The sequence below is a fragment of the Leptonotus elevatus genome, chromosome 16 (assembly GCF_054856555.1).
Source record: "Leptonotus elevatus isolate MCC_2025b chromosome 16, RoL_Lele_1.0, whole genome shotgun sequence".
Taxonomy (NCBI): Eukaryota; Metazoa; Chordata; class Actinopteri; order Syngnathiformes; family Syngnathidae; genus Leptonotus; species Leptonotus elevatus.
The window spans coordinates 19,000,496-19,024,927 of NC_141254.1; the positions used below are offsets into that span (position 1 = coordinate 19,000,496).

The 24,432-nt window shown below is 51.0% G+C and overlaps 2 protein-coding genes and 2 non-coding genes across 8 annotated transcripts; 3 read left to right on the forward strand and 1 right to left on the reverse strand.

Annotated features, from left to right (window-relative positions):
* LOC147161212 (uncharacterized) lies at nucleotides 1-15,177 on the forward strand. 5 transcript variants are annotated; one of them, XM_086057578.1, is made up of 28 exons: nucleotides 1-388; nucleotides 1,690-1,747; nucleotides 2,316-2,411; nucleotides 2,493-2,546; nucleotides 3,106-3,284; nucleotides 3,346-3,464; nucleotides 3,547-3,615; nucleotides 4,525-4,590; nucleotides 4,686-4,772; nucleotides 4,929-5,084; nucleotides 5,370-5,523; nucleotides 5,878-6,141; nucleotides 6,633-8,582; nucleotides 9,154-9,258; nucleotides 9,568-10,665; nucleotides 11,140-11,469; nucleotides 11,769-11,904; nucleotides 11,978-12,126; nucleotides 12,197-12,245; nucleotides 12,498-12,711; nucleotides 13,176-13,201; nucleotides 13,285-13,333; nucleotides 13,436-13,470; nucleotides 13,708-13,828; nucleotides 13,911-14,010; nucleotides 14,084-14,157; nucleotides 14,251-14,365; nucleotides 14,458-15,177. In XM_086057578.1, the coding sequence occupies exons 1-28, from the start codon at nucleotides 285-287 to the stop codon at nucleotides 14,543-14,545; spliced, it is 6,045 nt and encodes a 2,014-aa protein (XP_085913704.1). In that variant the 5' UTR covers nucleotides 1-284; the 3' UTR covers nucleotides 14,546-15,177. The 5 variants fall into 5 exon arrangements, with proteins under 5 accessions (XP_085913704.1, XP_085913705.1, XP_085913707.1 ...); XM_086057579.1 differs by lacking the exon at nucleotides 3,547-3,615; XM_086057581.1 differs by lacking the exon at nucleotides 9,568-10,665 and having other exon boundaries at nucleotides 3-388.
* A 3,916-nt stretch (nucleotides 15,178-19,093) lies between these two features.
* On the forward strand, nucleotides 19,094-22,756 carry LOC147161213 (uncharacterized). The gene is made up of 2 exons (XM_086098898.1): nucleotides 19,094-19,711; nucleotides 21,015-22,756. The coding sequence occupies exons 1-2, from the start codon at nucleotides 19,303-19,305 to the stop codon at nucleotides 22,619-22,621; spliced, it is 2,016 nt and encodes a 671-aa protein (XP_085955024.1). The 5' UTR covers nucleotides 19,094-19,302; the 3' UTR covers nucleotides 22,622-22,756.
* Nucleotides 22,757-23,402: 646 nt separating this feature from the next.
* trnaa-cgc (transfer RNA alanine (anticodon CGC)) lies at nucleotides 23,403-23,474 on the forward strand. The gene has a single exon. It is a non-coding gene; the product is annotated as a tRNA-Ala (tRNA).
* Nucleotides 23,475-23,609: 135 nt separating this feature from the next.
* trnav-uac (transfer RNA valine (anticodon UAC)) lies at nucleotides 23,610-23,682 on the reverse strand. The gene has a single exon. It is a non-coding gene; the product is annotated as a tRNA-Val (tRNA).
* Between the last annotated feature and the right edge of the window lie 750 nt (nucleotides 23,683-24,432).

Consider the following 24,432-nt stretch of genomic DNA (forward strand, 5'->3'; position numbering starts at 1 on the left):
CAGCGCGGAAACTGCAAAGTCGCCTTAAGGCGTGCACGCGCACGGCGGAAGAGTGCGTGGCCGGATCAAAGTCTGGCGTGGACGTGGAGATTGAAATACTTGACTGCACTTTGCGCGCGGGTGCGCGTGCGTGTGGCAGGAAAGGACGCGGGCGCGCGCCTCGCCTTACCCTTCGCGGGACTTCCCGGAGAGTGAATTGAGTCGGTCACCCGGCGCGTGTGCGCGCCACCAGAAGAACTTTACAGACGCTTGGACCCACGCGGGACGTGCTTTGAGTGTACACGATGACGTCAGTGTGGAAGAGACTTCAGCGTGTTGGCAAAAAGGCTTCCAAGTTTCAGTTTGTGGCGTCTTACCAGGAATTGCTGCTCGAATGCAAAGACAAATGGTGAGTGTACATACACACGTCATGCATTGTCTTAATGATTGTGCGCGCGTCATCGTTTCGTGTGTTTCTTTGGTGCCTCCCGCAAGGGCGCGCGCGTACCCGCGTCAGCTGTTAGCAGCGAGTGTTTGTTTCCCTTTTATTATATCGATACTCATTTGCAGACCAAAAAAAGAGATATATACAATTATTTTTAAAAAAGTTTTACTGCTTACCGGCTCACCCGAGAATGCAATTAAATTATTTAAAACGCTGGAAAAATACTTTTAAAATATATTCCTCAGCACCTGTTGTCACTCTGGCTGCCAAGAAATGGGAGGCAATGAGTGATATGACGTCACTTTGAGGAATCGCAAAGAAGACTCGCCCACACAAGTTTGCTGTAAAACAAAAAGATATAAAAACATCTCATTGACGTAACAATGCTAGCATTTGTGCTAACACGTTATCTTCCAATCTGGCCCGTGAGGACGGAACACAAAACAGCAGTTACTGACAAACAATTAAATGACTTTCAGAAATTTGGCAGTTACTGAAGAGTTGATGCAAAACGATTCAGATTACGTTGCAATAGGATAATAATTGAGAATATTTTCGGAACGTATGTGTAATTATTTGCACCAACAAAAACAAAAAAAAAAGACAAATACTTTTGCCCTGTTGCTATTTATAGATTATTAGGCCAGGGACATAAAGCTCTGTCCCACTTCAGATCAAATTTGGGTGAAAGTGGCCCCTGAATGAAAATGAGTTTGACACCCCTGGTTTGGAGGTGATGAGAATTTGAAATATTTGAACAACTTGAACACAAACAGCTTGATGTTCTTCTTACCGTTAATTACGCCACAACAGAATATGTCACATAAAATTCACTCCCCAAAAATGATTGCTTAAAAATTCCCACAAAACAAAATGGTTGCTTGAAAGTTTGTTATGTAGAGTCATGAACTTTGAACTCACACGAGAGCGTCTATGTGACTTTCTTTTTTTTCCTTCAACACATTCTTATAATTAACACAATTTGCAAGCGTAAAACAGTTGAGTGACATTTGTGTGGTGTTTTGTTTTTAAAGTTGACTTCATGGCAACTTTTGTGTGTGCGCGCGTCACGTGGCTGCAGTGCAACTTCCTCTTTCACTTCCTCCGCGCCGGCGGGCAATCCAGCACACGCACGCGCACAAACGTCAACTGTCCTCACGCTCGTCACGAGTTTGTGCCTCAGGATGGAAAGTGTACACACGACAAGTGTGTGTGTCCCATGTACACACTAAACATTGTGTGTTTGTGTGTGTGTGTGTGTGCAGGCAACCGGACAAGTTGCGTGTGGTTTGGACCAGGCGGAACCGGCGCATGTGCTCCAAGGTGACAATATTTCGAAAGTCGAAAGGTTTTTCCTCTCATGTGTCAATCAAGGTCAGGAGAAAACAGGAAATGGTTTGCAGGGATGACGTTCGCTTCCGCGTCGCGCCGACGTTTGAACGCGTGACGTGTCGATTCAAATAAATTGATGGAGGCAATTCAGACAGTTTACAGAATCGAGGGTTCGGCCAATTCATCGAAATTCCTCAAAGAAAAGCCGAGCGCCCCGAACACGACAACCTTTTTGCCTGGTTTTCATTTCAAGCTTGCGCTCGTGAGTCGCGTTCTTTCCCGCCAACCCCGGAAGTTTCCGGTTGTTTATTTTTTATTTTTTATTTTTTTTAAGAGCTCAGTATTGTTCATTCGGAAATGTCATCATCATTGCTCTTTTTTTTTTATTATTATTATTTTTTTAAATATATATATATATATATATATATATATATATATATATATATATATATATATATATATATATATATTCCGGTTGTTTATTAACAATTTGAAAAAGGGTCTGTCGTACGCACGAGCCCAGAAAGACAAACTCGAGCACGTGCACGTGTGCTTGCAGCTGCACAGCTGGCAGCCCGGAATCAAGAACCCGTACAGAGGGATGGTTCTGTGGCCCGTCCCGGAGAACGTGGACATCTCCGTGACGCTCTTCAAGGTAGCTGCAAAATGTGGCGAGTTTGCGGTGGCGGCCATGTTGTGACGCGTGTGTGTGTGTCGCGTTGGCGTGTGTCTCCAGGAAGCGGGCGCCGACGCCTTTGAGGACAAAGAATGGACCTTCGTCATTGAGGGCGTGAGTACTCCACTCGCCGGTTCTGTGGACGCCATTTACAGGACAATCGTCGGTCGTTGGTTTTCGTCCCTCTGACTGTTTGCGGGAAGCTGTTCCTCGCATTCTCCGTCTGACTTTTCGCGACTCTTCCTCGGACCGCCAAGCGACCATAAAACCTTGGCAGGCGACTCCTCCGGAACCTTCCTTGAGTTGTTCCTTTGTCTGTTCTGTGTGTCCGTACCCGTAACTCTTCTTCAGACTCTCCTGACCATTCCTCAGCACGCTACTCGATCAGGACAGGACGGTCCTTCAACTGATCCACTTCCTGTTCCTCGGCGTGAACCTTGAACCTCAGACTCTTCTTCTGCCCGTTCCTCTTCCTCACATTCCTCAACATTATTCATTCGGTGTTTCTGTTCCTGTTTCTCGGACCGTATCTCTGACCCTCCCTCTGAAATTTTTCTCGGCATGCCTCGCCACCTCGACCAGTTTTAACTCTTCGCTGTTCATCTCCTCCGCGTACCAGTTGAGTCGTCCCCGCCTCCGGCGGTTCCTCTGACAGTTCTGTGTGATTCAAAAGGAGCGCAAAGGCCACCGTAAGGTTCTCGCGTCTGCTGCCATCAACCTGAAGAGTTACGCCAGCGTGACGCCGACGCAGACGGACGTCAGGCTCAAGCTCAAGCCGCTGTCCGTCAAAGTGGTGGAGGCGGAGCTCAAGCTGTCGCTGTCCTGCATTTTCGTGCGCGAGGGAAAAGCCACGTGAGTAGCCAAGCGCGGCGTCCGCGTAGCTGTGCGGCGCTAACGGCGGCCGTTGTTTCAGCGATGAAGACATGCAGAGCCTCGCCAGCCTGATGAGCGTCAAACCCGACGTGGCCAACATGGACGACTTCAACGAAAGCGACGAGGACGGCGACGGCAGGTCCGCTGGCGGAGCGGCAGGTGAACCCCAGGCGTCAAAGCGCTCCCTGCGGCGCCCCCTTCCTGTTTCCCTTATCTCACTTCCTGCCTCTTTCCGATGCAGCCGTCCCGCGCCCTCTTACAAGGCCCAATCGCCCCGCCCCTCCGCCACCTGAACCCACAAACGTGTCAGGTAGCTTCTTGCTATCGCATGCTCATCCCAAACTATGCAAAAGTACACTGTTCCTGTGACTGCACCTTGATTCTTTTGGACGATCCTCTGACTGTTCCACTAACAGTTCTTATGACCATCTGCTGACGATCCCATAGCCGTCTTTTGTCTGTTCCTCTGTTCTTGTGAATGCTGCCACTTCCTGTGACTGTTCCTCTGACTGTTCAGTAACTCGATCATGAGACGGTTTGACTGTTCCTCTGCCTGATCTTGGGCTGTTCCTCTGCCTGTTCTTTTGAATGCCTCGCTTGCTGTTCTTCCCCTTTACTGTCCCACTAACTGCTCCTTTTGTTGTTTTGACAGCTCCCTTGACTGTTCCGTAAACTGTTCCTCAGACCGATCTTGTGACTGCTCCTCTGACTGTTCCTGTGCACGCCACTTGAGCCAGAACATACTGGCGGCTGCCATTTCTCAGCCTGTCGAACAAACAAAAAACGTTTTGTGTCTCATCCTTATTTCCATCTTCCCTCCTTTTGGTTTTTCCTGATCTTTCATCTATCAATCATCCATCAATCATCCAAGGGGGCGGTCCACCCAACCCCGCCCAGCCCCCTTTCTCCTCCTCTCGTGCCATGCCCCTCCCCCTCATCACTCCACCGCCGCCTCCCCCGCTGCTGCCTGCCATCTTCCAGGGAAAAGGTAGCATAGCGGCTGGCGTGCTCACGCTCACAAACTGTAACTCATTCCCTACCCTTTACTCACTGTATGCCGAGTTTGCTAAAATAGACCTCGGTAGGTCTTAAAAAGTCCACTAAGCCCCCCCCCCACCCCAAAACTGAAACTCACTTTTTTAGGCTGTGTTCGCTTGTCGTTTTGTTCATTTTTTTCCGCATCTTCTCCTTACGGTGCGCACGCTGGCCTCCCCTTTAGCCGCCGCGTCGTATGAGCGGCGCCCCCCTGTGGTCCAAACTTCAGCAAACGTCAGCGGTGTGTCAGGTAAGCGTCATGGCGGCGGCGGCGGTGGCCTTTTTCCCGCGACATCCGCTCCGTCCTCTCACGTGCAGGCGTGTTTGTTTGCTTGCGTCCTCCAGGTGGCGCTCAAGTTTTCAACGCTCAAGTTGTAAAGTCGATGGGCCGCCCCTCATCCCCTTCACCTTTCTCTAGCGACGCTCTGCCAGGTGAGTTATTTCACTGATGTGCCACAGATTTTATTCTTCTCTGCGCTCCTTTTCATTCAAATGTGGACTTTCACACAAAGTCAGCAAAATATTATTATGTTTCCAGCTAATTTGCATATCTTAGCAAATATCCTTATTTGCATGTCTCTTCCTTAGTGCCGCCCTCGGCCCCTCCCGCCGCTGGCGACATCACCGCCGTGCCGCTGCTGAGTCGTCCGGACCTGGACGCCCTTTGTGAGACCGCTGCACCGGCACTTCGCCCACCCCTGCCGCGGGTTCCGCTCCCTCCCTCCGCCAGTAGCCCGCCCATTGGTACAACTTCAAAACAAAACTGAGCGCTCCATCTGCCTCCATGATGACCAACGTTAAAACAGAGTAGCATCGCGGTGTTTAGAGCTGAGCACTTGCATCCCGTCGTTGACGACGCCCACCTGATAGTAGCCTATCAACAACCGGCTCCCCGCTAACAGCTACATTTGCAGCAAGACGGGCTCAAGGCTCCATGAAAAAATATGTCTTTAAATTCTAGTTTTATGCCATGAAAATTTTTTCGTTAGTTTCCTCATCACAAGAGTTTGCCATTTTGTTCTCACGCAGATGCCCTGGCCCAGGTGGCGGCATCATCTGTTGCCACGGAGACGCCAAGCGCAAGCCAAAGTACCACGGCTGCCCATGACATCGCCTCACCTGGACAACCAGTCACAATGCAGAACGCCAAGACGGCCAACCTGGAGGAGCTAGCGAGGGGCAGGTGGGGCACACACACACACACACACACACACACACACACACACACACACACACACACACACACACACACACACACACACACACACACACACACACACACACACACACACACACACACACACACACACACACACACACACACACACACACACCGAGTGTGAGCTACATCCTGGCACTGTGCTTAGCGCCCAAGCTAACATCATACTAACATAAAAGCGTTTGTGAGCTGACCCGCCCCCTGCTGGACGTTTCGTGCGCATTTTGCTTTGGTCCTCCTCCCGCCTGGCCCGCCTCCCTTCAGCCAAACAAAAGTGGTGCAGGTCAAACCTGATCTCCGCTTTTTATGTCCCCCCAGTCCCAGACAATTACAATCAGAGCTGATCATAGCCCCGCCCCCTCCGTGGCCCTTTGCCTGCTGTGAGAGCTCCGCCCCCCAGCGGCCCTCCACCAGCGTCCTGGCAGCTTTTATCACCCCCAAGCAGACCGGTCTCCACGGCGACGAGGAGGCCGAAGACCTCCGTCACCGTGTGGAGGCGGGACGAGAAACGCCACGCAATGACGTCATTGGGACGCGCGGGAGCCAATCGGGAGGCTGCTTTGTGGAGCGGGACTCGGGCGGGTGAGTTTGAGTTGGCGGGATTAAAGAAGGAAGATGAAGAGGTATGGAAGAGATAAAAAGAAGGGGAGGAGAGATAGACAGGAAGAAAGAAAGAAAGAAAAATGAGGAATAGAAAACAAAAGGAAGAGTAGATGAATGAGAGGATAGAGAGATGAGGAATGAAAGAAATGGAGCAGAAGAAAAAAGGTGAGATGAAGGGAGAAAGAAGAGGGGACGAAGACAAATGAAGAGGGAGGAAGAGAGGAGGAAAGAGCAAAAAGGGAGTAGGAGGAAAGGATGATGAAGCATGATGTGGAGAAGACAGAGGAGGAGAGGAGCAATAAAAGAGGAGGAAGAGGAGTGGATGAATAAAAGAAAGGGTAGGAGAGAAGAAGAACAGGAGGAGGACAGGAAGGGAAGCATAGGAGAGGGAGAGATGCAAGGAAAGGGGAGAAAAAAAGGAGGGAGGAGAGAAAGAGAAGGTTGAGCAATGTTCTCTTTCTCCTCTGCAGCCTGCTGAAGGAGCCTTCCGCCAGGTTATCTGCCCTGGAGGAGGAGGGAGAAGAGATGCAAGAGGAGGACCGGAAAGAGCAGGAAGAGAAGGAGAGGAAGAGGATGCAACATGAGGAAGAGAAGAGGAGACTGCTGGAGGAGGAGAAGAGGTGGCTCTTCCAGGAGCAGGAGGAGATGAGGAGGCTGAAGGAGAGGAGGAGACACGAGGAGGAGAGGCTCCTCCAGGAGAAGCGAGAGCGGGATGACAGGCTGCGGCAGGAGGAGGAGAGAAAGAGGAAGCGAGAGGAGGAGGTGAAAGAGGCCAGGAGAAGAGAGGAGGAGAGGAGACTCCAGCAGGCCCACGAGGAGGAGGCCAGACTCATGAGGATGAGGAAGGAAGAGGAGGACAGGAGGATGAAGGAGGAGCAGTGGCGGAGACGGGAGGAGGAGACACGACAGATGTTGCAACGAGAGAAGGAAGAGGAGGAGAAGAAACGCTTACGAGGGCAAGAACAGGACGAGGAGAGGAGGAAGAGGCGGAGGAAAGAGGAGGAAACAAAAGAAGAGGAAAGAAAGAGGAGGGATGAGGAGAAGAGGGTGGAAGAGGCTCAAAGGTTGAGGGAGGAGAAAGACAGGAAGCAGCAGGAGATGGAGGAGAAACAGAAGGAAGAAGAGAGAAAGAAAAAAATGCAAGAGGAGAGCGAGGCACAGCGAGTCAAGGAGGCGAAAGAGAGGGAGCTGCAGAGATTGAGGGAGGAGAGCAAAAGGATGAAGAGGGAGGAAGAGGAGAGGAGAAGGAAAGCAGAGGAAGAAGGGCAAAAGAAAGAGGAAGAGGAGAGAAAGCGGATGGAAGAAGAGGAGAGAATCAAGGAGAAGGAGATTGAAAGACTCAGGGTTGAGAAGCAAAAGATGGAGCAGAAGAAAATTGAGGAGGAGGAGGAGAGGCGGAGGAGGGATGAAGAAATAAAGAAAGATGAAGATGAGAGAAAGAGGAGGGATAAGGAAAAGGAGAGGGAGGAGCAGAGATTGAGGGGTGAGAAAGAAAAGATGGAGAGGAAGAAAAGGGAGGAAGAGGAGAGAAAGAGAAGGTGTGAAGAGGAGGAGAGGATTAAGATGGAAAAGAAGCGAGGGATTGAAAGATTGAGAGAGGAGAGAGAAAGGATGGAGAAAAAAAAGGAAGATGAGAGAAAAGAGGAGGAAAGGGAGAGAAAAAAGAGGGATGGGGAGGAGGCGACAAAGAGAAAGGAGGATGAGGAGCAAAAGAGGAGGGAAGAAGAGCAGAGACTAAAGGAGGAGAAGGAGGTGCAGAGATTGAGGGAGGAGAAAGAAAAGATGGAGAGCAAAAAAAGGGAGGCAGAGGAGAGGAAGAAAGAAGAGGAACAAAAGAGAAAGGAGGATGAAGAGCAAAAGAGGAGAGATGAAGAGGAGCAGAGGGTGAAGGAGTTGCAGAGATTGAGGGAGGAGAAAGAAAGGATGGAGAGCAAAAAAAGGGAGGAAAAGGAGAGGAAGAAGGAGGAAGAAAAAAAGAGAAAGGAGGATGAGGAGCAAAAGAGGAGGGAAGAAGAGGAGCAGAGACTAAAGGAGGAGAAGGAGGTGCAGAGATTGAGGGAGGAGAAAGAAAGGATGGAGAACAAAAAAAGGGAGGAAAAGGAGAGGAAGAAGGAGGAAGAAAAAAAGAGAAAGGAGGATGAAGAGCAAAAGAGGAGGGAAGAAGAGGAGCAGAGAGTAAAGAAGGAGAAGGAGATGCACAGATTGATGGAGGAGAAAGAGAGGAAGAAAACGGAGGAAGAAGAGAAGAGAAAGAAAGAGGAGGAGGAGGAGAGGGTGAAGGTGCAAGTGGCGAAAGAGATGCAAAGATTAAAGGAGGAGAAAGACAGGAAGGAGGGGCAGGAAGAGGAGAGGAAAATGAGCAGCTGCCTTCAAGACCCAAGTCTCAGCCAATCAGGAGAGACGCCGGTAACCAATCAGCGGTGAGTTTCTCCTCGTTGTCACCACTGATGACCCCTCATAGGTCACGTGTGCTTGCGTGGGTGTTTTTTTTTTGTTTTTTTGCTACATTATGGGGCCCATATCCCGGTTTCCGGACTTGTCCTTGTTGGGACATTTTGGTGGGCCCCACGAGTCCAGATCTCTTTTTGCAAATGCACTGGAAAGCTCTAAAAACAACCCGGGAAGGTCCAGAGACCCTCTGGGAAATTTTGGGAATGGCAAGTCGTAGGGACGCTCTGGGAATATTCTAGACATGCGCTGGAAAGTCTCAACGCACCGGGAATGTCGAGAAACTGCTCTGGAAAACTGGTCACGCTCTGAAATGGTATCGAAACTCTGGAAAGTTGTGCTGGGAAAAAAAAGGCTAGAAACACTCGGGAACTGCTCGGGACCCACGACCCCCACAACCCACTTCCTGCCCAGGGAAGGTTCGCTTTTTGCAGAGAACGAGATGTCGGCCTGTCTGTCTCAATGTTCTTCTTCCTGTCCGTGAGTGAACTTGCAAAGTTCTGGTTCTGGTCTGTCTTGTGAGGACTCTTTTATCTTTGACAGTGAAAGTGCTGAGGCGGACGCTCCCGCTGGGCCTATCACAGCCAAGGCCACGCCTCCTTGTGAGGAGGAGCAAAAGGAGCAGGATGAGGATCAGGTGGCACGGAGGTGAGTGTTGACTTGGTGCTTGACAATCATGCCATGTTTTTGTGGTTCAATGAAAGTAATGCAGTATGCAGTTTTCTGTGGCGTGTGGTGGAACCTCGTCTCTTGGCCCAAACCCGCAATTTCTGTATGGGCGCAATCCATCCCGTAATATATTTCATCATCACTCTTTAAGTTTGTCTCATCTAACTTCATGCCACAGTGTTGTGATAGCGATGTCATCGCGTGACGACAAGTGGGTCATGTGGCTGAGCTTCCAGAACCCGGACCCAGCTGACCCTTCATGTCCTTCACGTTTGCTTTGTCCTGTAGTTGCGAGGTGGCAGTGGCTGAACACAACAGGCAAAGTTCTGGCGGTTCACTTGAGGTCCAATTAGACCATGCGGCGGACCCGTCACCCCGGGTTGCGTCCCCAGGCCACTCCGCAGCGCCAGAACCAGAGCCCGTCCCCGTAGACGCGCCCCAGCTCAGTCTGGTCGCGAGGCTGCGTCGAGCCGCCAAGGAGCAGGAGGAGGAACGAGAGGAGAAGAGGAGGAGAGGGGAAGAGAAGGAGGAGGAGGAGGAGGAAGAACGAGAGGAGAGGAGGAAGGAAGAAGAAAGGGAGGAGGAAGAGAAGAAGAGAGAGGAGGAGGAAAAGAGGAGAGAAGAAGAAAGGAGAGCGAAGGAGGAAGGGAAGAACGAAGGAAAAGAGGAACAACAGCAGAAGAGAGGAGAAGAATGGAAGAAGGCAAAAGAGGAGGAGGATCGAGAGATGGAGGAAAGAAAGACAGTGAACAGAGAGAAGGAAGGAGGTGAAGAACACAAAATGAAGAGGAGGGTGAGAGGAGGAGGACAAAATGAGGTGACGCGTAGTCAGGAGAAGAAACGGCAACACTGTCAGGAAATCATCAGCGGCCAATCAGAGACTGAGCCACCTCTCAAGGAGGCGGAGCTTGATGACATTGCAAATGAGGAGGAGAAGCGCGCAGACGACGACGAGGGGCGAGGCACGACACACCGAGAACCGTCTGAGATCAGAAATCCAGTTGATCCGGGTCGTCTTGGTCCTCCTGGTCTTCCCAGTACTCTCAGTTCTCTTGGTCATCCTGGTCATCAAAGTCTTTCTGATCCTGCTGGTCCTTCCGGTCTTTGTAGTCCTCTTGGTTCTCTCAATTCTTTTGGTCCTCCTGCGGATTCTGCTCATCGCAGTCCTCCTGTTCATCTTGGTTCTCCGATTCCTCCTGGTCCTCCTGTTGATATTGCTCATCCTGGTCCCCCTGGCCTTCCTGGTCCTCCTGGTCCTCCTGGTCCGGACTCATTTGTCTATCCGGAGGCTGCTGCTGATGTGGAGGAGGCGGAGTTTGAGCCAGGTCACGAGGATCTGGGCTCCATATGGTTGGCTGAGCTCTACATGGGGGGGCGCACAGGAGGGTGAGTGAGGGAGGGGTGGGAGAGTGGGGGGGGGCGAGTGGCGTCTGCTCTGCGTGATGGCCTGCCTGCTTGCATGAACACTCGCATGCAGAGACCCTGGACCCCCACAAATGGAATGAGACCGACTGCAAAAAAATGATTGTAATATTGAGAAATATTAATAGTTTCAAGCAGACAAACTTGATTATGATCATATTCATATTTATACCGTAAACCAAAGATCATACAACAATCATCACAGGCGTATTTGCTCTCCTCAGTGGGAACAAACACTGCTGGATGACAATTGGGGACCTTCTCTGCCACGCTGCATGTGCTCCAGTTGAGCTCAGTGCTGCCTGGCAGTGTTGTGGCGCAGCGTGGTACTACACTGATAGCGTGCAATTTTGAATTCAGCATACTGTAATTATTATTATTTTTTTAAAGATCAAAAAGAGCATTTGATGAGCTTGTCAAACGTTCTCTTCACTGCAGACCGTCTACCCGCCATCATGACGATGACGATGTCAGACAAAATGGCGTCGCCCGCGAAGATGAACGTGTCAGCGTCCAGCGTGGTCCGGTTGCCGTGCACCAGCGGGAAGATGCAAACGCGAGCTTGCGTCGCTTGGACCATGTGACCAGGCAACAACATCTGCAGGAGGAAGAGCGTCTCCTATTGGACAAAATCCAGGTGATGGTGTTGGACACGCCCCCCAACGGCAGGAAGCTCCTGGTTCCCGCGCCGGGTGAGATACAAGATGTGGAGTCAGATGGCGCTCGGCGACTGGCCGAGCGGCCGCAGAGGTCGTTGGGAGAGAGCGCGTACGTTGCCGTGGCGACATCGTCACACACACACACACACACAAGCTCAAGATGAGCGTCTGCATGAGAGAATGAGGATGAGGAGGACGATCATGAGGAAGATGAGTGTGATGTTGAGAATGATAAGGATGAGGATGAGGATGATGAAGATGAGGATGATGATGAGAATGATAAGAATGAAGATGAGGATGAGGATGGTGATGATAATGTTGAAAATGATAAGGCGATGATGAAGAGGAGGTCAACGATGATGGTGGCGATGACGAAGGTGAGGTCATCATCATCTTCATCTGTGTCAGGCCTTCGGAGCAGTGCGGTGTCACCGGTCGGCATGATCGCAGCAGCGCGTCCTCACCACCAGCTGGGCCAATCAGAGAGGAGGCTGACGGAAAGGACAGCGGCGACGGCGGCGGCGAGGGCGGCGACGGCGGCGAGGTAAACGCAAACGCAGCAGCAGTAGCGACGGCGAGCCAAACGCTAACATGCTAACGCGCTCGACCTCCGGCAGGGCCTGGTGACCTCCAGCCACTCGCTGCTGCAGTGGTGTCAGGACGTGACGGCCGGCTACGCGGGGGTCAAGGTCACCGACTTCAGCGCTTCCTGGAGGAGCGGCCTGGCCTTCTGCGCCCTCTTGCATCACTTCCACCCTGACCTCATGTGCGCCACGTCTGTCAATCAATCGTTCGCTGCCTGTCTGTCACTCACCATCCTCTTTTTGTCCCTTCAGAGATTTTCAGGAGTTGAAAGGTCACGAGATGGAACTGAACAACAAGAAGGTGAGTGGCCTCACGACTGATGATGTCATCATTGCAGGTCAGGCCTTTGCACACTTTTGCCGCCATTCAGCACAAAAAAAACACATTTGGCAAACCAAGTAGCACCATTCAAATAGCGGCGCAATTTAAAAAAAAATCTCTTCATATTTAAAAATATTTATTTTTTATTTTTGAGTGGAAACATATTTTACGTTTTTTGCTTTGGTGTTGTAGGGGTTGAGGTTTTGTGCGTTTTGTTGTCTTTCCCGCCAGGCCTTCGGCGCTTTGGAGTCTGTGGGCGTGCCGCGCCTCCTGGAACCGGCCGACATGGTGGCGCGCCCCCTTCCGGACCGCCTGATGGTGATGACGTACGCCAGCCAGCTGCGGAGTCATTTCACGCGTGCCCAGAGCCGCGATGACGGCGCGCCCGACGAGGGAGGGGCCGCCATGCTGGTCCCGCCGCCGAGAGCCAAGAGGCCGCTTAAAGGTTAGACTGAAGAGATCCGATCGCGATGATCGGTGAGCGGCGGTTTATTGTGGTGGGGGGGTGGGGGGGTCGTTGCAGGCCAGCTCGCAATGTGGTTTTGGCACCACCTTGTGGCACCTTCCTGCTAAAGAAGGCCCACGACCAACCACGAAGAGGTTATTTGAATTGAGTTCAGGAGTTTCATTTAGACAAACGTAGTGCTTTGTTGCCATTTTGACGCCAAGGAACTTTGTAGTGCTTTTAATTGGGGCGTCAATGACCAACAGGCGTTGACTGTACTGTATATTGAAATGTTCAACCGAACCATCTTGTGGGGTCGACTGCTGGTTTGCGAGCTTCATGCTAACGTATGACGTGAAACGAACACAGGCGGGCTAACGGCTATTAGCGTCGATGTCGGCGTTAAAATTTGATTTCAACACTCCGGAGTGTTCACGTGTCGTTGCGCTTCGTATTCCTTGCAGAAGAGACCACGCCTCCTGTTCCGCAGGTGAGCGCCACATGCTGCTACCTCCCTCGTCATCCTCCTCTTCCTCTTCTTTTCGTGTGACTCGTGTTTGATGTGGTGTTCAGGATGCAGGTGAACTCATCAGCGAGTCTGCAGGAAGAGCACAGGAACAAGGTCAGAACCTCAAGTCACGCACGCACACACGCAAGGAAAGCGCTTTGTCTATTTCACGGAATGTGTGTGTGTGTGTGTGTGTGTGTGTGTGCGCGCGCGCAGAGTCCCAGCATGCCAGAGAAGAAGACGAGACGATGGTCAGTTTGTTTTGAACTTTGACCCTGTCAAGCAATCATGATCATTGTCAGTGCTAACTGCTAACTGATGTCATCAGTGGAGCTGCAACAATCACAGCTTTCTCATTTTTGGACCTTCCTTCTTTCCTTCCTCCTTTCCAACGTCTTCACTTCCTTCCCATCCGTCCTTCCTTCCCTCTTTCCATGCGTTATGCACATTCACGTGTGTGTGCGCGCGCGCGCGCGTGCCGTGGTCAGCATGTCCAGGACACAAGTCAGTACGTGCTGAGGGAGATGGCGACGTTGGAGGCGGAGCAACAGCACATGGACAGCAGGGCGGCGGTGGTGGAGCGACGCCTCAGGAGCCTCATGGAAAGCGGTGTGGCGCGCGCACACACACACACAATGTACACAAACGCGAGCGTGCACAACTTGAGGTGTGTGCGCATGTGACGCGACAGGAAGCGACCGCGCTGAGGAGGAGCGTCTGATCCAGGAGTGGTTCGTGCTGGTCAACAAGAAGAACGCCTTGATACGAAGACAAGACCACCTGGAACTTCTGTAGGTCGCACGGTCACGATGATGATGATGATGATGATGATGATGATGATGATGATGATGATGATGATGACAGGCAGGAGGAGCAGGACCTGGAGAAACGCTTCGAGCTGCTGACCCGAGAGCTGCGAGTCTCGATGGCCGTGGAAGGTGAGCCGAGCTCGCCTCGTGTCATGTGACCCTTCTAACCACACACGCGTGCGTGCGTGTGTGTGTGTGCGCGTGTGCGTGTGTGCACCGCAGACTGGCAGAAATCGCACGCCCAGAGAGAGAGCGAGCAGCTCCTCCTGCACCAGTTGGTGGCGCTGGTCAACCAGCGCGATGATGTCATCAGAAACATGGATGCCAAAGAGCGAGGGTGCGTGCGTGGCAAACCACTTTCAGCATGCACACACACACACACACACGCACACACGAACATCACTATGTGCGTGTATGTGCGTGTTGCAGGGCACTGGAAGAGGACGAGCGTCTGGAGCGCGGCTTGGCGCTGAGGAGGAGGAAGTACAACGACAAGGAAAAGTGTGCCTTGCAGTGACACGCGTACACGCGTGTGCGACTGCTGTTTGTTTATTTATTTGCGTGGCGATTGTTTGTTTTTTTCTGGCAAGTGTGTGTGTGTGTGTGTGTGTGTGTGCGTGTGTCAGAGTTTCAAAGAAACGCTGACGACGAGCTGGACTCAACATGGCGGCTGTCAAAATTGTCGAGACTCCGCCCCTTGACTCACAAAAACAGCGTCGTTATCCGTCTTGAGTGTAAAATTAATGATTTTATTCTTTTTTGTTAAATTTTCTAGTGTTATTTTTTATTTTATTTTAGAGACTAGATTTGACTTGACAAGCCAAATATGACGTCACCAAGATGACTTATTATAATGATTTTTATTATTGTGATAATAATAATAAATTATTATATGAACTCTTCCAAGGACGGTTTTTTTTTTTAGATGATTTTAGACATTGATTGCGTGTTAGCATGTAGTGACCAGCAGGGGGCGCCAAACGCTGTGCTTTTGACAATGTAAACATTTCCCACAAGCTGTCGCATCGCTTGAAATGATGAAAGCTTTACTGGTGGTCTGAAGGTTGTTGTTTTTTTTTTAATTGCCTTTTTGGCACGTACACAAACTTTCTACAAATGAATAGCAAGAAAATAAACCTGACAGTCATACACGTTGAGCAGTTAACTTTCATCCAGATAAAGTGCGATGAATTGAACTCAAAATCTAATCACAAACAAACAAATCGCTCGACACATAAACACTGATTCTTTCCTTTGTTGCCTCCTTTCAAATCGTTAAAACTGTTGACATTTTCGACTGTGAGTCTTTTGTTTTACTTTTTCAAACGCGTCTTCAGTTCACGTGACCGTCATTTAACGTTTAATCAGCCGTTTCCCGTTTTCTTACCCCTTCAAAATAAAACGTCCACCAACCAGAAGTTGCGAAATAAGAGGTCTAAGATTGAAGAAAACTTGGCAAATACAACCTTTGTCCTTCACACATACGCAAGCTGTGTCAAAAACGAACAGGGTCACCCCCTTTCCCACTGTGAACATGTGACAAGACAATATATCATTTGAATTGAAATATTGAAAAAACAACCAATTTGTGGTTGGTGCGTGTTTGTGTGCGCGCACGAGAGACGCCACTGAAAGACAAAAGAATCCACCGAGTCAGAGTCACGTGATGACTCGGAAAAGAAACGTTGCGGCGCCAGGAGCAACGAGCTAATCCTCAACAGGCCCGAATGAGAAATGGAAGAAAAGTCAGCAAAAAGGAGGCCTTGAGGAGAAGAAGACGAGCAAGACTGAAAGAAGAAGAAAAAAGAAGAGCAGGAGAGGAGGAGGAGAAAGGAAGTGAAGGAAGGGAGGACGGGTGAAAGGTCGAGGCAAAGACGACTGAACTCTTCATGTAAACAATGTGAACATTCCTCTTGCAGGACCTTCTCTCTCGTCTCCATGACGACGACTGCACTTTTTGCTGGTCTCAGCTCGCCAACAAACACAAGACTGCAACGCGACTGCATCCAACTGGACGGCGCTCGATTTGATTGGGTGCGACTCGAAGTGGACCGGATTGGCTCGATCTGACGGCAATAAACGACCTGGACTGGACTTGATTGGACCAAATTGGATCGAACTGGACTTGCAGCCAACTTGGAGGTCGCTGGGCCCGACCTCTCCAAATGGACCTCATTGGACCAAAACGTCAGTAACGAGAACTAAATGGACACAATGGAAACCAGACCGGAATGTTTCAAATTGGAACTGACTTGACCCAACTGGATCTGACTGGACTTGATTCCTAAGCCTAATTGGATTTAACTGGACCCGTTGTAGCCAAACTGAAAACTCATTGAACTGGACCTGAGTGAATCGAACTCAACCCAATTCGGGGGTTTCCATCAGGGGAGGATTAACGTGATGTCAACAAAGTTGACCCGGTAGCAACCAGACCTACCAGGATCTAACTGGACTGGATTGACTGGGCCTAATTGTATCTAATTGGAACGAATGGGGCCTGATTGAAAAGAACTCGACCCAATTCAGTCCACAGCAACTAGACTTGATTGAAGGTAACTGGAGATGCTGTAAAACGCACCTGATTTATTTGGAAGAACCTGCAACAAAACCGGATCGAACTGGACCTCAATTCAATCTACAGTATTGACCTTAATGAATCTAATTGGACCCAACAGAACCCGGACCGAAGTGGAACGAACCGGCCTTGACGTTGCCAAACTGGAAGTCATTGGACCCGGCTGGACGTAACCTGATGTGACTGAATCAGATGTAATCGAACTCGCTGACGCGCGCACACACAATGCGTGTGCGTGCGCGCGCGCGTGTCCTTGGCTTGCTTTGCGGAAAACTTGTTGCTAATCAGTCAGCGTTTTCCAGACTTTTTGCGTTCTTGCAAGTCAGCAGCTTTGTGAGGCTTCTGTTTGTCACTCCAATGCTTCCTTACGCCGTCTTCTGCTGGGCCCCCCGAAACCCGAAACCCGAAACCCAACACCCCGCAACCTCACCCCTTAACGCACCCCCCCCTCGTCCCCTCATCCCTTCACTCTCATCTCATGCGAGCTTGCATGCTGTCCTACTTTTCCACATGCTCTCTGCTTTCTTCGTTTTCTCAAACTTTCCATGACTTCCACCTCTGCGCCGTGCGTGTGCGCGCGCGCGTGTGTGCGTGTGCGCGCGTGTGCGTCTCGCTACACAACTGCTGCAAGCTGGAAAGGTCAAAGTGGCAGGGGTCAGAAACTTCACAAAGGTATTTCCTCCTCATCACCCAGGGAGCGGACGGCTCGCGTCCTTTGCAGCCTGGCGCGGGGGATCGAACCTGCGCGCACATTGGAATGTACATATATATATATATATATATACACGCACACACACAAGGCCGCAGCTAATTGCTCCAGTCTGTGCGCACACACACGTCCGCGCGTGTGCGTGAATATGTGACACAGGACACCCGCGGTTGGGAAGAGTGAACGAGTGTTTGATCTGGCGCGCACACACGCGCACATGTTGGGTCGGTGGGTTCTGTTCTGACCCAAAACAAACATGAATGCTGCTCGCTTCACATAAAACGAGTTCTCTCCTTAGGGCGCCTTTCTTTTCCAAATCTCGGCAGCCATTTTCCCTCCTGCTTGTCATGTGACTTGCTCGTGTTCCGAGGTCTCAGGTGTGATTGGGGAGCAGTTGTGTCAAATGTTGTGCTCACTCCCACACCGGTCGCGGGAAGTTCGACTTGTTGCACCTCGACAGGATGGACGAAAGAGGAGGAGCAAGTGGCGCTTATGACGTTGTCGCACTTGCGCAGGACGAACGTCCGCAAGCGCAAAACGGAGTCTGCCCGCCGCGGTACCTTGATCAACTTCCTGTGGGCGGGGCCTCGGCCTCACCTTCGGAAGAGGGGCCGGCGCGCTTTGCCCGCCGGTGTCTGCGAGATCCATCGCGGCTGGAATGTCTGAGGGGGCGGGGCCAGCAGCAGCAGCGCCGCCGCCGCTGATGGCCAAAGCAGACGGCGGCACGAGTGGGAGGTTCGAGCCGAAGGTGATGACGAGGACACGGTGGGGACGGCCAAGATGGAAGGGGGGAGGGAACCAAGACCAGAAGGCTCTTCGGGAGTCGCAGGTTTTCTTCTTTCTTTCTTTTTCTCGCTCATGCTGCTGCTTCTGTCTTCCTCAACGCCTCAATTCTGCCAAAACACACACACACACACACACACGCACACACACACAAGCGCGCACGTGCAGATGAGGTGGTCCATCTTGAAGGTAACCCCAAAATATACTCCTGAGAGGCCGTCCTCGATCCTCATGCACATCTGGCATTTCCTCTTTCCTGTCCCGCACACCCCGTCCAACACACACACACACACACGCGCGTTTGTCTTCCTATCTTAGTGGGAACATCCCAGGGGCATAAAGCGTTTCCTAGCCCTCCACGCTAACCTTAACCATCACAACCGATTGCTAACCCTTACCCGACCAACTAAAAAACAATTCAAAGCTAAACTCTAAAACCAAGTCTTGACACCAACTTTGACGCCATCAAAATGTCCCCACAAGGACAGTTAAAGTTGGTAACATGGGCCCCATAATATAGCAAAAGCAAAAGCACAGATGCACAGAAACGTACACGCACACGCACACACACACTCTCACAGCTGCACACATGCATGCAACAGGCCCACACAAACACACCTCCTCTCACACTACACACTCTCAGCTCCACTCACATAAATGTACACGCAAACGATACACACACACTTGCAGGTCTCTCTCATTCACACAAATGACAAACATTTTCCACTCTGGTGTGTGTGTGAGAGATGATTGGGGGGGGGGGGGGTCATATGGTTTTCATAACCCCCCTACCAATGCCCTCATACTCATGCTGACTGAGTGAAGCCCCTCCAGGCTTTATTGCACTTCCTTCTGCCCCCCCCCCCCCCACTTCTTCTTCCAAAAACACACCATTTTTTCCCTCAACGTTGCAACAGGAACCCCCCCCCCCCACCCCCACACACACTCATTTTCTCCTCCTCCTCCGAACCCCCCACGCCCCCCGAACCCCCCTCCCAGCCCTCCATCCTCTCCTTCAGTCGCGGGCGTACTGGGCAGAGGCGACACACGTGAAATCTTCACCTGATTTGGAAAAACCCAAACAGGTCATTAACGTCCCCGTTTTCAGGTCGCACTTCTGGTCCTGGTACCAGCCGGCGACAGCGCCCACCTCGCCTGGGATACCGAAGGATCGTCTTCTTTTTTATCGCAGCTCGCTTTTGCGATGGAGCCGCTCGGAAGGGCCGCTGGCACGTTGCGCCCCCGGCCGGCAGGGGCGCGCGTGGCCTGGCTGGTGCTGCTGTGGCTGGCGCAGGCCGCCGCCGCCGCCGCCGCCGCCGCCGCCGGCGATGCCAGCGAGCTGATGGAGAAGGACGCGCTGTGCCACCCGCGCGGATGCCTGGCCGTCTTCATGCATCGGAGAACCTTCCGGGAGGCGGGCCGCGGCTGCCGGGAGCGCGGCGGCACGCTGGCCACGCTGCACGACCTGCAGGCCGCCGACGCCCTCCATCGGCTGCTGGAGGGCGCCGAGCCGCGCGGCGCCCGCCTGCGACTGCGCCTCTGGATCGGGCTGCACCGAGCGCCGCGGCAGTGCTCGTCCACGCGGCCGCTGCGGGGGTTCGTCTGGGTCACGGGTGAGTCGGGTCGGGTCGGGTCGGGTGGCGCATGCAAGGTTGCTTTTGGTTTGCCACCTTAAAACTACTGGGTCAAAATTGGAGCGACTCACGAACTTGGGTCAACTTTGGGTTGTTTTTCATAAGTTAGCGGCTCACTAACCCAAATTGGATTGTTTTTCACCAAGCAGTTTCTTCAGTTGGCAAAAATTGAAAAACAAAAACATACAAAAGAATCAAAGCGTGTCCATTGTTTATAATTGACCAATGATTTGATAAATACATGGAATTCTCTTTTATGAACAAAATAATCATGCATTCTAATGATTTTTTTATTCCCTTTATCAACATTAGTTAAAAATATGTGAAATTGTTTGTAATCAATACAAATTTCTATTGTTTGCAATTAGCCAATTATATGTGGAAACTTAATAACACATTTTCATTTTTTATTCTTATTATTTATAACTATTTTAAATTGTTTAAAATTTGTGTTAAATGATTTTTATTTATTAATAACTAACCAATTATTTCATAAATAAATCTAAACCTGTCTGTGAAATTGTTTATTTTATCAATAAAAATAATTAGCTTTTATCATTTACAATTATTCAACCCCCAAAAAATTTGACAGATGAGAAAGAAAAGCAGACAGAGCGCTTGCAGGGAGGAGAAGCCCCCCCCCCCCAACAATTACTGTCTTCTGGTGACCTCTAGTGGCCGCAGCGACAAAGCGCGACCACCAGAACACCAGATTAGATTAGATTATTAAAATAATTTAAAATTATATATCAACGCCTTCTTAAAATATTAGCCTGTAATTTTTTTCAGATTTTTCAGGAAACACAAAAAATCAAATGATTTGCATCATGAGGAGATTATTTAGGCAAAAAAAAAACTTTTGCACACACAAAAAAGATTTAGGCAATGTGACGATATGAGTTAGGTTATATAAAATTATGTGGGATTAGGTTAGATTAGGGAGAGTATAAGAGACAGTACAATTAGGTTAGAGTAGATTGGCCTATACATTAGATTATATTATATTATATTATATTACATTAGATTAGATTAGATTAGATTAGATTAGATTAGATTAGATTAGATAGGATTATGTTTGGTTAGATTAGAGTATATTCAATTGGATTAAAGTAGATCAGACCGGATTGAGTTTAGTGAGATCAAATTAAACCAGGGTCGATTACAGATCAGATTGACCGATCATAGTATTTTATCTTGGGTTAGATTGCTACATTTAGTTGACTAGATTGACGTTTGTGTAATTGTGTGGCGTGACCTTGTGATTGTTTGTTGCCCTCCGCAGGTGACCAGGAGGGTCAGTTCACCAACTGGCTGCGTGAGGAGGCGGCAGGTGCGTGCGCCGCGCCGCGCTGCGTGGCCATGACGGTGAACACGGCAGACGGCGCCCACCTCAACAGCGACAACGCCGACAACTTCAAGTGGCTGGACGGCTCGTGCGGGCTGGCGCTGGACGGCTACGTGTGCCAGTACCCCTCCAGGGGCATGTGCCCGCCCCTGGAGGACGAGGGGCGGGGGCCGGCCACGTACTCCACGCAATTCCAGCTGACCAGTCGGGTTCTGAGCCACGTGCCGTTTGGCTCGGTGGCCACCCTCGCGTGTCCGGCCGGGCCCTCGGGGGCGGACGCCCCCGGTGATCAGACGGTGCTGTGCTCGGAGAGAGACGACGGATCGGTGGACTGGTCCCGGGATGCGCCGCTCTGCGGGGCGCGCGCTGCGGCGCCCAAGCAGGACTGGTGCGACGGCGACCACGGGTGTGAGCAGCACTGCCAGAACGCCGACTCAAACTACTACTGCTACTGCTCGGAAGGATACGTGCTTGCCGAGGACGGCTACACCTGCGAGCTGGACCCCTTAGACCCGACAGACCCGACAGACCCTCCGGAGCTTCCTTCCTCGGACGCCTCCGCCGCGCCGAGCGAGGCGCCACGCGTCAAAGCGGCGTGCGTGCAAATGGGCTGCGAGTACGATTGCGTGGAGACGGCCCGAGGGGTCCGCTGCACGTGTCCCCCGGGGTACCAAATGGGCCCGGACGGGCGGCGGTGTTCTGACGTGGACGAGTGTCAGCAGCAGCCGTGCCCGCAGGCGTGCGTCAACGTGCCCGGAACCTTCCACTGCGCGTGCCTCGACGGCTACCAGGCCGACGACGAGGGCGAGTGCGTCGACGTGGACGAGTGCGAGGACGAGGGCAGCTGCGAGGGCGCCTGCCAGAACACCGAGGGCTCCTTCACATGCGCCTGCCGCCACGGGTTCCAGCTGTCGGGCGACGGTACGTGCCAGGACGTGGACGAGTGTGTGGGGGCGTCGCCCTGCCAGCAGCAGTGCCTCAACTACTTGGGCAGCTACCAGTGCTACTGCGACGACGGCTACGAGCTGCAGGCCGACGGACTTGGCTGCCGGCCGGTGCCTGCCGACGAAGAATACTCCACAATGACCCCGGACCCAACCGACCCGGCCCACGTACCGGAATCGGCCCGCGACGGCCCGCGCACCGCTCGGCCCCACTTTGAGGTCCAATGGCTGACGGACGCCCCCGAAGCCAACGACTCCGACGAGCGCCTGAACCGGTGGGACGACGCCCCCTCGTCGCGGCGGTACCGGACGGAGCGGCCGCCCGAGACGGGGCGGAGCGACGGCGAGGTACTCCGCCCGGCGGCCGGAGGTCAAGAAGGTGAAGGCGAACGCAAGCGCGACAAGAGTAAACATGACAAGAGCTGGCTGCTGGTGGCGCTGTTGGTACCGCTGTGCGTGTTTCTGGTGGTGATGTTGGCGCTGGGCATCGTCTACTGCACCAGCTGCGCCGTGGACAAGAACATGCGCCTGTCGGAATGCTGCCGCTGGATCCTGCCCACGCCCAACCCCGACAGCGCCCAGCCCAAGGGGCGAGCGTGACGCTGCGACACGACCATGTGACATTGCTCATGTGACGTGGTCATCATAAAGCCAGCACGCAGCCTTACTTTCTGTATCTCGCACAACTTTTGTAAATAAATCACTTCCATGTCACTTTGAAAAACAATAAAAGACTTCGACAAATCCGTCTGGTTTCAACACCCCAGTGAGCATAAATGCTGTAAATCCAACTCATCAATTAATGTGATACATTTTGGAAATTTATGTTGATTACAAATTAGCATTCGTCTATTTGGACCCACAGTGCACGCTCCAAAACAACATGCACTATACTGGCTACCTATATGTCTTCGTCTTCGCTAAATGTCTTAATTTATTAAGTCCGTGGCAGCAGGCGCATCCAACTCGGCGGCGCTCCGTTGCCTTTCCCAAACGTCATCACTGTGCGACACACCTCATTTAACATGCGTGCTAGCAAGGGGGTTGCTAGCTTGGGGAATTTCGCCGTAATAAATCACCGCGGTATAGCTGGCACACTTTTGTCCCATCCATCACTTAACTGGTAAAGTAACAGTCCGTCAGTTGCTTAAAGGAGGCATTATTTAAAAAAAAAAAAAAAAATCTTTAGAGCAGCATTTCAATTTAAGTTTTAAAATGGTCACGGCTAACTAGGCGCTTTGAAAAGAAAAAAATGCTGCAACAAAAAAGAACAGAATTTAACCCAAAGTGTTGCAAACAAAGTTCGAAGCTAAAGGTAAGAAGCGTATTGGTCTTGCTTGTCATGTTTATCTATCCATACTTTACCCCGTTTTGCGCGTGTGGGGATGTAGCTCAGTGGTAGAGCGCATGCTTCGCATGTATGAGGTCCCGGGTTCAATCCCCGGCATCTCCATTTTGGTGCCGAGGCAATTTTAGGTGATAGAAAACACGATGACCGATGATTATCCACGGGCCATTACATTGAAATGCAATCTTCATAAGCGGCATTTAAAAAAAATCAAATAAAAATAAAAATAAAAAAAAGAAGTGGTTCCACTGGGGCTCGAACCCAGGACCTTCTGCGTGTAAAGCAGACGTGATAACCGCTACACTATGGAACCCGTTGTTGCACAGTTTGGAGTATGTCAATATATACAATTTTACCAAAATGAGCACCACCGAAACCCTCTTCTATTATTTTCACGTCTTACAATTTTCTCCTTTGTGGGTCTCTAGGGAACCAATGCATCATGACGCCACTGCCTGGTTGTTGTGAACAGCGCCATGCTGAGCAACCATGTTGGTAGGGGCGATATTCCCATCAAAGACAATGGAACGTATATATATATATATATATATATATATATATAAAGGCATTATTCATCACAAACTTAAACTGTGTCAAGTAAAGTTTATTCAAGTTGATACTGATGTCGGCTGATAATACTGCAAAAATGTCCTCTTAAATTTCTTCCCTAGTAGTAATATTAATCAATTATAGCAATAATGATGATGATGACAGTGCTCTGCTGTTTGCAAGGTTTCGGGACAGAGCCCAACAAACAAATGGCAAAAATCTGCACGTAATTGACACTCAAACTCAAAAATGCTTAAAATTGCCAAGAGATACCACAAGATGGTGGCAACGCACAAGCGGAAACTCCTCAACTCATTTCCACATAGTTCCTTGGCACCGAGATGCCACAAGGTGGCCCCAAAGCAATATTTTCACATTAGACAGTTCGGCCTTTTAACCTGGACACAAAAAAACAGCAGATAGCAAATATACGCCGTAGTTTTGTTTTTTATAGCGCCTTTTGTGTGCGCACTTTGGCCACCTGGACGCAATATAATACGGACAATCACTTATC